The sequence below is a fragment of the Phyllostomus discolor genome, chromosome 10, assembly GCF_004126475.2.
Source record: "Phyllostomus discolor isolate MPI-MPIP mPhyDis1 chromosome 10, mPhyDis1.pri.v3, whole genome shotgun sequence".
Taxonomy (NCBI): Eukaryota; Metazoa; Chordata; class Mammalia; order Chiroptera; family Phyllostomidae; genus Phyllostomus; species Phyllostomus discolor.
Window position 1 is genome coordinate 82,482,109 of NC_040912.2, and position 17,335 is coordinate 82,499,443.

General features: G+C 49.2%; 1 protein-coding gene across 3 annotated transcripts in view; it reads right to left on the minus strand.

The window, feature by feature from the left end:
• DGKI (diacylglycerol kinase iota) overlaps window positions 1-16,694 on the minus strand; it is a 400,657-nt gene extending 383,963 nt beyond the window's left edge. The window contains exon 1 of one of the 3 annotated variants that reach the window (XM_036010940.1): window positions 16,196-16,694. In XM_036010940.1, coding sequence (XP_035866833.1) covers window positions 16,196-16,623 — 428 coding nt within the window. In that variant the 5' untranslated portion in view covers window positions 16,624-16,694. The remainder of the gene's footprint in view (window positions 1-16,195) is intronic. The other 2 variants (XM_036010942.1, XM_028525751.2) reach the window with 2 other exon arrangements.
• Window positions 16,695-17,335: the final 641 nt, after the last annotated feature.

The following is a 17,335-nucleotide window of genomic DNA, read 5'->3' on the forward strand; positions in this document are numbered from 1 at the left end:
AACAGGGAGTATAACCAGCAATCTCTGTGATGCAAACACAACCTGAATCTACACACCCCTAGCCCACATCTGCACCCTGAATCTTGCACCACGCCCCTGCCCAAATTTCAGGAAGCTACGGATGGAGAAGCAGTCATGGTCTTTCCCCACCCTTCACTCCACCTCCAAAAGCAACCGCCACCAGCTTAGCTTAGGAGACAAAACAGCCAGTCTACCAAAAATCTACAGAACATGTCCCCTTCTGCACCGAGCTCTGTACGTGTGGTAATGCAGGGGGAGGTGCACTCTGCAACAAGAAAAGGCAGGCTCCTGTCCTTGTCCTTATGGAAATCAGTCACCCGTGTAGTGAGGAGGGGAGAAGCACATGACAAGCTGGATGACAGCGGACACCAAGAGTGACTTTCTCCTCTTCCCCAACTACAGTGCTCTCTCATTCCCAGTTGCACCTCTAAAGTGTAACTTCTTCATTAGGGGACTGCACCTCTTAATCCAAGAACTGTATCATCCAAAGCCATCTGTCATTCAAGGATGACTGGCTAGAGGTTCCTGGAGGCTGACAAATTAGTGTTGTGATACTAATCCCTCAGAGCAGTCCTTTCCAACAGAACTTTCCATGGTGATGAGAATGTTCTCTATATCTGTGCTGGCCAATATGGCGGACACTAGCCACACATGGCTGTTGAGTAATTAATGTGTGGCTAGCGTGGCTAAGGAACTGGACTTCAAATTTAATCTATTTAGTTCGTTTTGCTAGTGTCTACTGTGCTGGACAGCACAGCCTTCGTACCTGAAACAGTAAAATGCTGCCCCCTAAACAAAATGAGTAGTCTTCTTGGCCACCAAATACAGGTGTAGCCAAAGTACAGACTGATTTCATTACTGGCTCTGTGTCAACTCACTGAAAGAAAGTTCACCGAAACCTCTCAGACAAAGAGACTCGGCCGGGTTTAGGAAAGTGGCCACAGGTCTTTCTCTATCAGCAGAGGGGAGGGGAGTAAAGCACAGTTAACAAGGGGCTCACCCCTTCCTATTGAGGAAAAGAAGGGAGAAAGGGAGGGAGAGAGTAAGGGTTCGAGAAAGGAGTGGGGAAGGGAGGGGGGAAGAAGGACTTTTGAACATTCCAGAAGAGTTTGGTGTCTGAAATAAATACGAAACATGCCAAGTAAACATTTAGCCAAACTAAAATGGCAAACCTCAAGTGAAACGGCTGCAACCTAAGCAGAACTTTGGGGATGTCATCAGTAATTTGTTGAATTGGCAGCCTGGGAATTTGGCTCGGGAATGAGTTTTACAGCAATTGGCCAGCGCCCACGCTAATTCATATATGCGAGGCAACCAATGGCCACAGCAAGGGAACTACTGGGTGGGCAAAACAGTCCATTTCACTTTTTCTATAAAATAAGACACATTCTTTCACATTATTCTCATCAATAACTTTACTCATTTGGGTATTCTGAGTATGTCGGCTATCTCCCACTATTGTCTTCCAGCAAGTAGAGGCCAGGGGTGCTGCTAAACATCTTCCAATGCATAAGACCGCCCCACAGCAAACAATTATTTGGCCACAATGTCAACAGTACCAAGAAACTTCACAAACCACTTTTGACATATTGGATCTGTCAACAGCACCTTCTCCACACACTGCACAAATCTTTTGCATTTCAGTTGCATTTTTACCTTTCTTGAAATAATAAAGCAAAATAGGCCAAAAATGTTGCATGTTTTTTTCCATCTTCAATATTAAAATGGCAGCACAAAAATTCACCAATTTTGACCAGCTTTTGTTAATGCATGCTGATATGACAGCTGTCACAACACGACCTAACGAAATTGTTTTGAATGAAGTTAAATGCAACTAAGGGCTACTAGAACCATTGTACGGAAAAAACTAAATGAACTTTTAGGCCAATCCCATACGTCCCACAGAGCCATACCTACACCTGCACAGGTTGTGCCCTGCCCAAACCCAGGTACCCAGAGGAGGGGCAGGGAGACTGAAATTCAGCCTAAGAGCCACCCACCGCATGCCAGATCCTGGCGGTGGTGCAGGCAGAACTCAAAAGTAAGGGCAGGTTTTGTCGATTTGTCCACCCAGACCTGGGACCTGTTTCTAACTCAAACAAAGATGCCATATGTGCTAGTGGTGACCCCGGGTAGGCAACATTTCTAGTTTAGTGCTCAAGTCAAGTGAAGGCAGCCATGGAGAAACCAGCAGGCTGTCAAATTAGGGACAGCCAGAAAAGCGAAGGTGATTACACATCACCTTTAGAGACGGGGTAAGTGAAGAGTGAAAAAGGAGAGAGCTCAGTTTAGAGAAAACACATGACTTCAAATATCTGAAGACCTATCATGGAGAAAAAGGGGGAAGGTTATCCCGAATACTCCCCAGAAATAAAAAGGTAACGGCAGTAGGTAAAACGTAAAGGAGTCATTCCGGACTCAGCATGTAGGCAGCACAGTACGAGGAGGCTTTGGGTGACTTGGTACTGAACTTGAACCCTGACTCCATCAGTTAACAGCTCTTTGACTTGAAGCAAATTATTTCCCTGCTGCAATAGCCAGTCCCCTCATCTGTAACACACAAATAACTCACTCGGGGATTTGTGATAACCAAATAAGAAACCAACAAAGAGGCACAAAGCACCTAACTTGTGCCCAACACTCGTTAAACACTTTCATCTTCCCGTAACAAAAACTTTCTACCAATTAGACCTGACCTGACCTAACTACCTCCCTAAGGTAGCCAAGAACTCCTGGCACTGAAGACATTCACCAGTAGAGGCCGGGGGACCACTGGCCAATGGCATTTTATCAGTTAGGTTTGTGTTGTTGCTATTGGTGTTGTTCCAAGCAACAGAAACCAACCTTGCTCAACTCACACAAAAAGGACTTCTGCTGGGAAGATGGTGGACGGTTCACAGTTCAGCAGAAAGGCTGGTGATCCGTGCTTGGAGAAGACAGGAACCAGGTTGGCAGGAACTTTCCTACCATGGCACTGCTGATGGGTATGAACAAACGGGCACTCCCTTGGACAGTCCTTTACGAGGCTGAGGCCAAACAAGTCTAGGTGTCCAAGCTCAGGCCACCTGCTCCAAGGTGGTACTGGGGCGGTTAGAGGAAGCCACCTGCTACAACTTCCCAGGACCTCACTGACCTCCACGCAGAGCCACACACTTTGGGGTGCAATCCCACAAGACTGCACACCACAGGGTGGAACTCATTTCCAAAAGGAAAATGGGGGATATAGACACATTTTTAGACTGGGATATAAAACAGAGTCCGGCTTAAGTGCACTGGCCGGGGAGTTCTCCTGGCCTTCCAACCCTGGCTTCACAGCTTGCTGGCTCTATGGCTCTGAGAGGTTACTTCATTTTCCTGTGCCTCAGTTTCCTCTTCTGTAAAACTGTAGGTAGTAACAGTAGCTAGCTCATGAAGTTGGTATAAGAATTGACCAACATAACGTATGTAAAGCACTGAGCACAATTCCTGGCACATACAGTAAGGCCTCAATAAATGTTACTGTTGTTATTATTATTACTATTACTATTCATAATGCTGAAGGTATACCGCTGAGCATGTCCCAGGGAAGCGTTTCCGGAGAGACACTGGGGACCTTGCTCCTCTGTAGCCTCAGGCCAGGAAGTCGATGGTTTTCTGGTCCTCGCCTCCCCAGCCCTCCCGACTTGGTTTCCCACGTAGATAATGGGTTCCTGTAACACCAGGACTGTTTCGCCAGAGCCGTAGTGAGTAATCATAAGAAGTGCACGACGAAATCCGTGAGAAGCACTAATTGCTGGAGAGATGCTAATAACAACTATATTAATGAACCCAGCACCACAGTGGGAATAACCGTTCGCCATTTGAGGATTCATCCATGTAGTACTTCTCCCGGACATTACTTTTAGTTCCAGGAAGAGGTGCTTTGCCATCAATGGGAGGGCAATTTACTGGAGGTTAAAGACCAGCTTCCAAGCATCCCATCTGGTCCCCAGAAAGAAGGACTTCCTTTCAAATGGCTTGGGGAGGACTTGGGGAAAGATGTTGCGCAATGGGAGAACAATGAAGTTTGCTCCTTGAACAACTCCCATGAAGCAGTGCTCTGAAGAAAATACATTTGTCTAGGCACCCTGAGTTTCCCACAGCTTGTGTAAGCCGGAACAGAGATGGCCAGCATGCCTTAAACGGCAGGGCGGTGGGCTTCCTCACACCGATCACGCAGCCTTCAAAACTGCTGGGAGTGCAACCAGCAACACAGGTCACCTGGCAGCTTTGTAACCTGACAGCTCCCCTTTCAAACCCACACTTACAGGGACATAACATACCAAGTCTTCCTCTACACTCATTCCCTTGTTCGTGATAAAACTGGCCTCCATGACTCAGACTGGCCTTGTACAGTATCTTCTTCTCTCTTCACTTTTCAGAGCCTTTAGTTACCGGCGAAATCTCAATATGATGAAATCTTGTTCACGGTCCAAGTCCAGACTGTGCTCAATACCATATTCTTCGAACACTTAGGATTCTAAATTATCCAGAGTGTTCCACTGAGACGTTATCAGTTAATATCAAACACGGCCTCAAAAACCTACCTGCTCAGGTCTTCTGGAGATATTTCCACATCCTTCAAACTGCAGGCAGCCCGAGCGTGCTGCTCACTCACGGTCGCAGAACGCGGGAGTTTTGGTTATTAGGCGGTCGGCTCTATTCTCCACACAGGTAACAAATGTGTTGAGGTGCCTACCTCCTCCCCCGAAATCACGGAGCCACAGAAGCTCACGCTATCAGGAGACGGGAAATGCAGTTGCTGTAAAAATGAAATGCTATTCTTGGAGCACCTATGTCATTATTTGAACTGAATCACCTTTACGACGAAATGGCTGCTGCTTAGCAACTACTGTACGGGACGGGCCTGCCTCTTTCTTCATCTTCTTTTCCCCCAGTAGAAGGAGTGGTGAACATATGAGGGGGGACCCGAAAAAACACAAGTTATTTATTTTAAAAAATTGTGCATTTGTTCCTACATGTTTAAACTTCAGCCACCTTCAAAGTACTCTCCATCTGATGCAATGCAGCTGTTGAGACCTTTTTTTTCCACTGCTCAGAACAGTTTTCGAACCCATTGACTTTGATGCTCTTTAGTGTTTCTGCCATATTTTTGTTTTACCTCTTCCACATTGGCAAAACCTTTCCCTCTGAGAACATTTTTTATGTGGGGAAACAAAAAAAATAGTCACTCGGGGTAAATAGGGAGGGTGGGGCACCAGGGTCATGCAGGGTTTAGGGGGCCAAAAACTGCTGACTCAGGAGCACAGCGTGGGCAGGTGTGCTCATAAATCACCCATTATGAAATGGGCAAAAATGCGTTGAGTCTTCAAAAAAAATTCACTGAAGACAAACACAGCCTCTCACAACAACGCCAGCTGGCACACTGATTCAGATGGGTTCCTAGAACACTCACCTAGAGAGGGAAGCCTGTAATGCAAGGGGCCTGCCCTCCAGAAGATAATTCCATTTTGGGGTGTGTCCACCCTTATGCACCACCACTGTGGTGGTTTCATATTGTCACCTAGAAATGGAAAGAGTAATGGAGAGGACAGTGAGGTCACCCTCCTTGTCAATACAATATGGACTCGGTAGGCCAGCCAGCGATTGATTCCAGCTCTGCCCACAGCGATTCACAACTGAGATAAAGTCAAGGAAATGAAATTAATGAAAGGGAAATGTTGCTAATTACCTTTCCACAGAGCCACCCCTGGAAGTGGTGTCCTGGAGTAAAAAGCACCTGGGACTCCTGAGCTCACCACTAGGAGGCTCTGAGCCCGGCAGCGCCCCTCCCTGGCCCAAGGCATTGGGAAAGGCACTCCGTGGAGAAGCCTGTTCCCAGAACCATACCATGGCTAGGAAAGCACCACCTGCTCTACCTGTTGCCTGAGATTGTTTTGACGGTAAAATTAGATCAATTATGTGAAAGCAGCTTAAAAACGGTAAAGCCCTAAAAGCACCACACACATTTTTATTATAAGCGCCTAAATTTAGTTCGTAATAACAGTTTCAGAAATCTCCATAAATTTTTCTTTTAAAGAAATCCCTTAGATTTTGTTATACTTTCACACTGGCTCATAGAAAGCTTCTGTTTTCGTCTTTAAATAGCTGCAACGTTTATTTTTGAACTGGAAATTTATTTTGCTAAGAAATTCTGAAGGCTTTCTTCAAATGGGAAAGAGTGACTCAGGTTTTTTCAATGGTCTTTTGGAACTTTCGAGGTGTCCATACTGCACACATAATTGCTTTCGTGAATTCTGAAGGACGTTATCACGGAAAAACTTCTATCACAAGTACCTGCAGCCTGAGCAGGCCCTCCCGTTAAAAGTGAATGACTCAACTCCTCTAAGCGTATTTTTTAAAGCAAATGGTTATTTGTTTTGACCCTCAGCCACATAAAGGACACATAAATCAGCCCTACCTTCTTCATGGGACCCCAAGCTGGTATACCACTGCCCACCTCTCTTCAGGTTCCACGCTGATTATAACAAATCGCAAGGTCTCGTACTGGAGGCCGAATTTGAAGGGGGCGGTGGCAGGCATATCCTGGCCCCAGCAAACTGGGTTTATTCCACCATCTCATGCAATGGAAAATCCACACAGTTTCACCCAGGAAAGAAAGCTCAGCCTTGGCCTCCCTCCCATTGCCAGGAGCACCTGCTATTCCCAGCGCTAAGTCTCTACCTGGGCAGGAAAAGAATGCGTGTTCTCTCCAAGCCAATCAAGCTTTGCGAAGCCTTTCTCTACACCCTGGGTTAGGACAGCCTGCGCCCACTAAGATGAAAAACAAGGCTCTCTCCTCTCAAGGGACTGTGATCTCATAAACCACCCGATGGTGAAAATATGGCTATCTGCAGGCAGGGGATGGAAAAAGAGTGCAGGAAGAACCAGCGTGAAAAGCTGCATTATGAATGCAAAGGGGGAATAGAGACACAGGTCTCCACCCTGCCCTTTAGCTAGTTTGGAGGCCTCAGGCAAGCTGCTTAAACTCCAAGCCCCCAAGGCCTTACCTGCACACACAACGAGAGCCTCCATTTAACGGAAGGTTGTGTCCGCAGCTCCTGGCACAGAGGACGCACGGGACACCATCGGTAACTGATAATGATCGACATCCTCAGGTCGGTCGGAAGGCAGTTAACACTTGCAGTCTGAATCTGAACCAAGGAAAGACTTTTCCCTGTCTCCCAGCCACACGTGACAAAAACTGAGAGCCTACAGAAGCTGCCTTTGCAGCCCGGGGGGATGGTTTATCAGAGGCCACAGGGAAGGGGGGCAGTGCCACTGGTGGCTTCTCGGCCACCGGGAGGAGAGGCAAAGTGGGCCGGAAGGCTGAAGGCCCCGCGGGGGTTCACTCTGCCGGGGAAGATGAGACCCCACCGCTTCTGGGGTTCAAGGTTTCTCCACTGCCTGTCTAACTTTAGAGGCTGAGGACAGAGCTTCAAATGGAGCGAAACAAAACTAGGCCCTACCGCTCAGTCTTTGCATGGAGAGGGGGCCAACTTGAAAGGAAGAGACTCTTTTAAACCAGACTCTTTTCCTCAAAAACCCCTCCAGGGAACACGCTCTGCGTGAGCGAGAGTGCCTGGAACGGGCCGCATTCAGAAGGACGCGGCGAGAACACAGCGCTTCCAGCTTGAAGAGCGCTCCAGAAGCTGGTCTCAAACCCAGGCACGGATCCCTTTCCAACCGCTCCCACATACACTTACGTAAAGCCTTTCTTTTTTTTTTCATCTTTAAACAAACTGCTTTCAAGTTTTTTTTAACGGAAATTTATTTTTCCACGGCATTTTGACATCTTTCTCATAGACAAAGGAACAACACATTTGAAAAGACGACTTCGGAGGACCTTTCAAAGGAGTCTATTTTTTGGCTCTTTCCTGAAAAATCTATGAGATATGTGAAAGCAACCAAACTGATTTTTCCTTTGCCTTTGGAAGAAAAATAGACTTCCTTGCTCAATACTTATTTCAGAGTTCCAAGCCAGCTTTATTTGTTCAACAAATATGTAATCATCACCTAAAATTAAAAAAAAAAAAAATCTGTTGTTTGGCCTACTTGAGATAACTGATAGAATATCCCAGAAGGCTGAGCCTTCCCTTTCTGCAATAATCCAGGACAGGTGGCATCTGAGAAGCTTTTTTCGCTGATTGCCAGGACACGGCGGCCAGCCATTGTCTGCCCGTACAAAGCAGACACGGCAGCCAGGCCAGAGAGAAATCACCTTTGTCCTGGAGTCCCCGGTGACAGCTTTATTTCTAGAACCTCTGTCTTTATCTCCTTATCTGCTCCTGACCCCACAGAGCTCTGCACCCCCTGTCCCCCAGCCCTCCAGGTCTGGCTTCCTGCACCCAGACGAGGGAGAGGCAGCAGGGGGTGTGGCAGCGGCTCCCTGACTCCTCAGCACACAGACCAGGCCTGTCTTCACCGACCTTGGCCTTCTGTCTGCTCCAGTTTCTGGAGCACTCAGAAGCAGCTTTCTCCTGTTTGCCTCCTCTAGTACCAGGGACTGTTTTTTCCTAGGGTTTGAAAAGAAAACTACGTTTTCTGTACCTTAATGAATGCCAAGACCACTCAATTGAATTTCTTAAGTGTAGATCTCATTTTCATATTATCTGGATAATTTTAGTGCTAGCTACCCACATTTGACCAATGTTCAATATTTCGAAGGATAAACAAATCTGCTCCTTAATTGGACTCAAGTATAGATGGCATCACCCTAACAAACACACCCACAGCACTTCCCTTGGGACAGGCAGCATTCTAAGTATCAACAACCCTCAAACAAGTCTAGCTGGTGAGCACTACTACTGTGTATAATTACCATTTTATAGAGGAGGAGACTGAGGCACAAAGAGGTTAAATAGCTTTCCCGAGGCCACACAGCAGGCAGAAGCGGCAGATGACACCCGGGCAGTGGGGCTCCAGGACCGTGGCTCTGAACCACGACTCTACTCTGTCTCTCTTGTGACTGAAGAGTGAGAAGGATGACACTTCACTGCACTTAAATTATTACTATTTTCAGCTTTGAATGTTCCTCCCTCACCCAACCAAAGCCGGGCCATCAATAGTATAGTTTAACTCAGAATGGGTTCCTTATTCAAAGCATTATTTATGGATCTGAAAAACTTAAGGCAACTCCACTTGAGCGTAGTACAGGAAGGTTAGGGCACAAGAAAAACAAAAGTCCCTGTCAAAGAGTTACCGCCTATAAAAGACATTCTAGCTGGTGTGGCTCAGTGGATTGGGTGCAGGCCTGTGAACTAAGGGGTCGCCGGTTCAACTCCCAATCGTTCCCGTGCCTGGGCTGCAGGCCAGGACCTCAGTGGAGGGTGCATGAGAGGCAGCCATTCATTGATGTTTCTCTCCCCCTCTTTCTCCTTTCCTTCCCTTCTCTCTAAAAATAAATGAATGAAATCTTAAAACAACAACAACAACAACAACAAAACACAGTATTTGCTCCATTTCAAAGGCTCCCAAAACCTCAGGGCTGGAGGGAAAGAACATTAAAATTCACCTGCAAAGGCCCTTCTTCCCACATCTACCCAATCACGGCCCCTCCCTCAGCCAATACACACTCACCTGAGAACCGATTTCCTCTACCGTCACCCGAGCGGCGGCGCGGCGGCACGCATGCGCCCTGTCTTTGAACACTACAGACATCAGGATACACGTCGGCCAGTCTCCAGGTGCTTTATATGTTACGTGAATAAAAGCAGCTAGCGCTTTTTCCAAGACTTTGTTATTGCGTTAAAAACAGGACAAAGGCCTAGAGTCCAATAAGTCAAGCAAGGAATTCTTCCTAAAGTCACTTTTCTACCACAATCAGATGAGGTGCAAGGAGAGTGAGGGGAGTGAAGGGCGGAGCTGAGGCTGCAGGAGTCGCCTCGCGCTGGGCTGGACCACGGTCAGGACAGACTCCAGGAGCGCGGGGCAGCCATCTTTCTGCATCTCCAAGTTCTAATCACATGAGAAGAGTCAACAGAAAATTCCCCGAGGAGAAAATCAATGATGCCCCTCGGAAAGGGACGAGATGGACAGAAAGAGAGCCAGGGAGCTAATTAGTGCTACTTAGAAGACAAATTAAGGCCTTTTCTTTGACAAGCTGCAAATAGCTGGTTAAGTAAGAGCTTCTGCCACCCCTCCCCAGCTTCCGACAGCTGGCCGGCTGGCTGGTGCACTCACACAGGAATCTGTGACGGAGACCCAGTCCCAGGCTGTTGGACAAAGTGTAAATGAGAAAAGGGAAAGAAGAAAGGAAAATCACAATTGAGATGGACAGGGAACGGGTCACAGTAGTAGTTTATTTTTAAAAGACAATTAAACCAATTCATTCAATAAATATTTATCCAACACCTACCGAGCAATGAGAACAGGATTCAACTATCCAAATAATGTGTTATTTCTGCCTTCAAAGAAGCTACCAACTTAGTAGGGAATGATATACTTATAAAAGTTAACCCTACCCAAGGCAGTGCGCCGAGTCCTTCACCTAAAGTAACTCATTTAATTCTCATCAGAAACCTCCAAGGTAAGTATTACTATCTCCTCATTTTAGAGATGAGTGTGCTGAGCCTCCAAGGGGTTACACCCAAGATCAGCTAGAAGGTACCAGATTCAAACTCCAGTTTAATTCCCAGAACAGGAAATTCCAATTCAGTCTTAACACAGCTGTCTGAAAGCACCATCTGACCACAGAGAAGGATCGACCACCTGTCACAGAAAGTGGACACTTCTGAGCTCAATCCTAAACATGAGCCTGCCTAGAGAACAAGCCAGTGGTGAATTATGGGAGAATTACGTGCAAACAGACATAATGTGGTGTTTTTATTTCTTTACTCTTCTTCTGCATTCTGTTGGTTTGCTATGCCTTGTGATAGGCATAATATTCCAACCAGTTCAAACACTTTCAACAGTTCAAAGAGCTCCAACCCATTCAAGCAATTTGCAATTAGTCCATTATTATAGTTATTTCAAGCAAATTAAATTTCAAAGAAAAACAAAAAGCCTAACAGCTCAGATTCCGTCTCTCTCCTTACCTTTCTTCTTCAGTTATCCACCGTAAGAAAAGCTCACACATTGTCTTTGAATTGTGGTAACTATTATCCTAAAACTCCAATTATAGAGTCTCCCAAGAAATAACTAGGATCAGCATTACCAAATGCAAACTCATGTAAGAAAGCAAATGCCACAGCCCAACATGTAGGCAATGGTCCTTCCAGATGCTTCCCACCTCACAGAGTGAGCGCCTGAGCCCACTTCAGGGACATCTCGGGGCTGGACAGGGACTGCGTATCCCAGACGCCAGCCCCAAAGGCTGGGGATGGTACAGACAGCCTGGGCCCTCATGAGGAGTCCTTATTGTCTCAGATGAGAAAGGAGAGTGCTCCAAAAAGCAAGTTCTAGCCTAAATTAACTTGGCCCTATGTAGCAATGCTGCCGGGACCACATTTCTCCCAGCAAACTCCCTTCAACTTCTCCTTCCCCGGATCCCACAGGACCCAATGCTGTCATAGGTCCATGTAAAAATCAAGCCTCCAGAAGTCCTGTAGAGCAGGTTAAATTCTCTGGACATCATGCACAGGTGGTTCCAGTGCAACCTTACCTGTCACGCGTCTTGAGTGAGGAAGTCTACACTTAGCTGAGGCCTAAGTAATTATTTATGTATATATTTTAATCCTCACCAGAGGATATGTTTATTGATTTTAGAGTGAGAGGAAGGGGAAGGGAGAGGCAGACAGACAGACATCAATTTGAGAGTGAAATATCAATCAGTTGCCTACCATATGTGCCCTGACTGGGGATCGAACCTACAACCCTTCAGTGTACAGGACAATGCTCCAACCAACCGAGTAACCCAGCCAGGGCCTAAGAAATTATTGAGGAAGGAAGCACTAAATTGGAACCAAAGTTTTTATCTGATCCCAAAATCTAAATATCAGATGAAGACATAAAATAAATAAGATTGATTTGCAAAGGAGGGTGCTGCACACCTATATTTAGAAGAAAACTTCCCGTGTACACTATTGATTTCCATGCAAGGACGGGCACTGTTGATGTGAGCCTACCTGGCTTTCGCCATCCTAGCTGTCTGTCTTCTAATCACATAAACTTGCTTTGCAGAACAAGACACACATGGAAATACATGTTCCTATCATCAACCTATAAAAAATAACTGATGCTTTTATACCCAGTTGCCTAATCTAAGAAATCTAAGACTCCTTGCTGCTACTTTTATCTCACACCAAAAACTCCCCTGAAGGAGGGTCTGGTCTCGCCACCCTGGTTCATAAGCAGAAACACTGAAACACAGACATCAACGTGTCACAAGCAATGGTAACAGCTCAGGCCTCCTTCAAGCAAAACCACACCGCATCATTCACTCTGTGTGGCTCCAGGAGGCACAGACAGGCCAGCTCTCCACTGGATCTGGGTTCACCTACACAACAGTTGTGTCATTTTTACGAAAAGGCAGATAAAACTCTGAGACGGGTCTCTTTATAGAGATGGCAGGTGTCATGTAGGTGGTTTTGTTCTCAGAAGCAAAACCAATCTATTTTCTGATGATCGTGCACTTATATTCGTTTTTTATTTCTGAAATAGCAGAGGAGTTCCTCAAAATCATATAGCCCGAGGGGTACAGGCCAAAGAATAAAGCATACAAGATGTAACACCGAATGCCCTGTGGTATATTGCAGAAGAGTGTGTGTATCACATGGCACACACACCAGCACACCCATGCACACGTGGAGAGAGCTCCAACCAAAAAGGAATGTTAAGGGAGGCAGCTGGGGTCGAAGAAGAAAGTCACTTCGATTCAGATCTGGATTGAAAGTCTACCTCCCACCCAAGCTCTAAGCCTCAGGTTCCTTTTCTATAGAACAGAAAATAATCACAGCACAGCAGAGGACCGTCACGAAGAGCAAATAAGGCAGAATATACGAGAGCACTTAGCACAGTGCCTGGTGCATGGAAGATGATAAACATCAGTTCTCTCTCCTTCCCCTCCCCTGCGTGTCTCCAAAAGATTTTTTTTTAATATTACTGACTTAAATGGGAATTCTTAGAGTGGTTTTCGAAAATCCTACACATATGGATCTGTTGCAGCACCATAATTTGCAGAGAAAAAGGAAGTAGTAATTTTAAGGGAAAAGTACCGGCTCACTTGCACTGCCTTCTGAAAACCTTCCGCTTTACAGTCTACCGAGACTATTTGCTCCAGGGGAGCAGAATCTGAAATAAAGGAAAAAATTCTCATGTGGGAAAAAACAGGGTTCCCAAAAAAGCCAAGAAAGAAAAGATAATGAGGGGAAATCGAGGGGTACATATAAAGGGGTTTATTTGGCTTAACAAAGTAAAAGTCAAGCAAAATGAATAATCTGCCTCCAGAAACAGTTATTTAAAGGCTTTTTGTAAAGGGCTCTGGTTCCTAAAAAGACAGGAGTCACTGCATATGCCCACCCACTCCTCATTTATTTTTAAACCCTAGATTATATGTTCCTTAGCAACAGAAGGAGCAGATGAGACCCCCCTACACACCCGCACACGCACACCCTCCCCCAAAGCCCCCTTCTTTCCTGTCAAGTGTCATTCTACAAATACCCATGTTCTTCAAGAGATATTTTTGACCCACCTGCAAGTTTCCTCCTCCCCACCTTCAATGATCCCCCTTACACAAGCAGCCACAGTTCACACTCTATGTGAACCCTTTGGCTGCGACTCCACGCTGCAAGGTCTTCCTCGCCCCCTCCATTAGCTCCCAGCAGCTGTTGTCCTCAGGCGGCCCACAGGGAGGCGGTGGTCCTCGCTGAGGAGCCAAGGCCCAGCTCCAGCCAAAGCTGCTCCTCCCTCACAGGCTATGCATGAACCCACCGGTGAAACAGCGCGACCCAGCTGCCCTGAGGCCTGCACCATGGGTGCCAGGGAGCGAGCAGACCACCGGTCATGATGCTAAAAACAATAATAACAATAATGAACATGGGGACACTTTCCAGATTACCCAGGACAAACATGTGCCGGATGAAAACTCCCACTTTTTTTGCTATCTTTCCCCCTGACTTTGGGACTGCCTGGCCTTGTTAGGCTGGCCAAGGTTGATGAGTTCAAAGGTCAATTGTTTAACCCTGGGGAAGGGAGGTAGCAATACTCAGATAGTAGTGTATTCACACATTGCTGGAGGAGCCTGCTAAAAATTCCCAATCTGCAGAGAGTTCAATTCAGGAAGTCTGGGGGTGGCGGGCATTTTTAACCAGCCACCTGAGGTGATGCTGAGGCAGGTGGATGGCCAAAGTGGAGACCTGACAGGCTTGTTTCAAAGGAGATGATGTTCACGGAGTAGGATCTGTTTTCTATAGGGGATTCTATCCCTCCACAGAAAAATGCCGTGCCCGGGTCCACGCCTGTGTTTGTGCGTGCACACACTTACACACGCATGTGTGACCGTGCATCCCGGAAAGCCGAGGCCCTGCACAGTACCCGTTCCCAGGAGGGAGGCTCCGAGTGACCGCTGCCAGGAGGCAAGCTGAAATGATTTCCCTCGCAGACTCTGGCTCCACAGCCCTGCCGAGTGAGGAGTCTGTTGGAAACCAGCAACACAGGAGCCCAGACCCACAATCTGCCTCACGTAACCAACCCCCCTCCTTCCACATGACAGTTCCTAAATAGGCTGAATGTAGTCCCCGTTCCCCTAGGGGCCAGACGGGCCATCATAACTAGGAAACAGAACTGCCTGTGCCCCAGCATATCTCCCTAGAGCTACTCCCTCTCCGCCACCTGTCTAATTTTAGAAACCAAAAATATAAAGAGAAAGATCCAGTTGGTCCTGATCTACGGGAGAGTAACGAAAAGAGCAAGTCTGGTGGGAAACCACCTCCATGCACAGCGAACAAAATGTACTCGGGGGACTTGGGAGCAACATCCGCGCCAGGGAGGCCGTTTTCAGAGTCGTCAGGAGCTGCCACTTAGACCCGGGGCCAATGCCCCAGCGACTGGGGCATCCAGACCAGGCAATGCCTGTGGGGATCCCAGTGACTCACACGCACGGCCCATAAATACAACACACACCCTCGCAAACCCACACACCCCTGTCATCTGCTTTTGCTTACATAACAGCACATGGTGTGGCAGGCTTAATACTTTATATGGGCTTCTGGAAAGGACTGCTAACTCAAAAGGAGCAGGGTCCCAAGAATGCTTTCCCTGACCCCTTTTCAAGATGTACTCCCAGCCCTCAGTGGGAATCTTTGAAATTCTGGGCTTATCACGGTGACTTTTAGAATTCGCAAGCAGTAAGGGTCGTCTCTGAAATGTTCCAAACCTCTCAATATCTTCAATTCTGCCTGGGGCTTGGCGGAGTGGGGATGGGGGGAGGAGGGGCAGAGAACCTACTGAATCCTCGTTTCTCATTTCTGGATCCTGACACAGTCTGGGGGACTCCTTTATCATCCTGTGGTGGAGATTTATCCCACACTGTCCTTGTCTCGCAAACACTGCCATCCTCAGGAGCAAGCATGGCCCCGTTGCCCGCCTCCCTGCTAGCTTGCCAGCGGGCTCCCCAAGTCGTCTTTCTGGGCACACGTAGTAGAGAGGGAGAGCGCACGTGTACGTGTAACCCCAACACCAGCTGGGCGTCTCCAGGCCTGATCCGCATGGGCTCTTCCTTCATGGGGGATTTCTAGGCAGATCCAACTTCCAGGAGGATTTCTCTTCAGTATACAGTTGTTCTTTCCTGCCCCTCGGGTGATGTCAAGTATCTCGTGAGTGCCAGCAAAATCTGGAAGGTAGGGGAGCGCCTGAAGAGGACGCCGGCTTAGGGACAACTTTGAGGACTTCTCTCAAGAAAATCAGGCATCTCCGTGTGTGCCCCCCCTCCCCTCCCCCAGGCGCGCGCGCATTTTCTTGTTGTTCTGACCTCAGGGACTCGGTCTCCTCTCCTATCACGGGGAAACCAGGCACGTCGCTTCCCTCCAGCCCAGAACGACGGGAGGACAAGAAAGCAGATCCCCAGAAGGGGGAGGTGGAGGGCGGGGGATGAGAGACAGAGAGCGAGAGCGAGGGCACGCCAGGTGCCCAACTCCGAGGCAGCGCCCCTCCGCGGGAGAAGCGCGGGTCTCGCGCCCCGCAGCGGCACCTGGCTCCGGCGCCGGGCTCCCGCGCCTACCTGTAAGAGACCTGCTTCCGGAAAGTTAAGTTCCTCAGCTTCTCCTCCAGCGCCTCGTCCTTCTCCTTCGGGCCGGCGGCCCCGGGCTCCTCCAGGGCAGCGGCCCCGGCGCCCCGCGGGTCCTCGCCGCCCTCGGCGCCCAGGCAGCAGCTCCCGGCTCCGCTTCCGCCGCTGCCGCTGCCGCTGCTGCTGCCGCCGCCGCCCGTCGCCCCCTTGTCCTCTCCCGCCGAGGAGCTGGGGTTCATGGCGACCGCTCCGGCGGCCGCGGAGGGAGGCGAGGCAGCGCCGCCGCAGAGGCCGGGCCGGCTGACGGCGCTGTCGGCGGCCGCGCTGCGGGAGAGCAGGCAGGTCCGCGCGCCGCTGGCAGGGGCGGCAAATGGCAGCCCCTTCCCGCAGCATCCATCCGCGGCTGCACCGCACCGGAGCATTGTGGGAAACTCCGTGCCTCCACTCCCCCTCCCCGACCAATCAGAGGCCACCTCCTCCTGCACCCCGCGCCCTCCCTAGGTAAACCCGCGCCCTCCAGCCCCGCTGGCCTTTCCTAAATCGGGAGCACAGGGCGGTGCTGCACTTGAACCCTGCCCTGAGGCCTCGGGCGGCAGGAGAAGGGGACGGAGGGGGTAGGAGGAGCCGCCCCGCGGGGACGCCGGGCGCGAACACCGGCGTCTGCAGAGGAGAGCGCCCGAGGGAAACTCCGGGGAAAGCGTGCCGCGCCCTGGTTCCTACGCCCGGAAGCTGGGACCGGGACGCGGCGAGCTGCCCGCCCCAGCGCCCGGCCAGCGAGCGGCAGCGCCCACCGCGGTCCCGGCGCCCTCGTGCCCGAGGCCCGCGGCGGATTCTCTCCACCGCCGCTCCCCGCAGCCGGGCAGAAGCCGCCCTAGGCGGGAAACCTTGGGGAGAGGTAGAAGGAGCGCTGTCGGTGCGCACCTCGGAGAGAATTTGTGCGCAGTGTGAATTGAGAGGGGCCGGGGGTTCAAGTTCATGATAGGGATGAGTCGCCTGCCCCCGCTCTCAAGGCAAGGGCCGGGACCCCTTCACGACTGAATCCCCAGCTCTGCGCCTTCCCGACCCAGAGCAGGCTCTCCCTGCACAGCTGTTCATCTGACTCAGTCGGATCCCAGAGCCCTCCGTGAAGCAGAA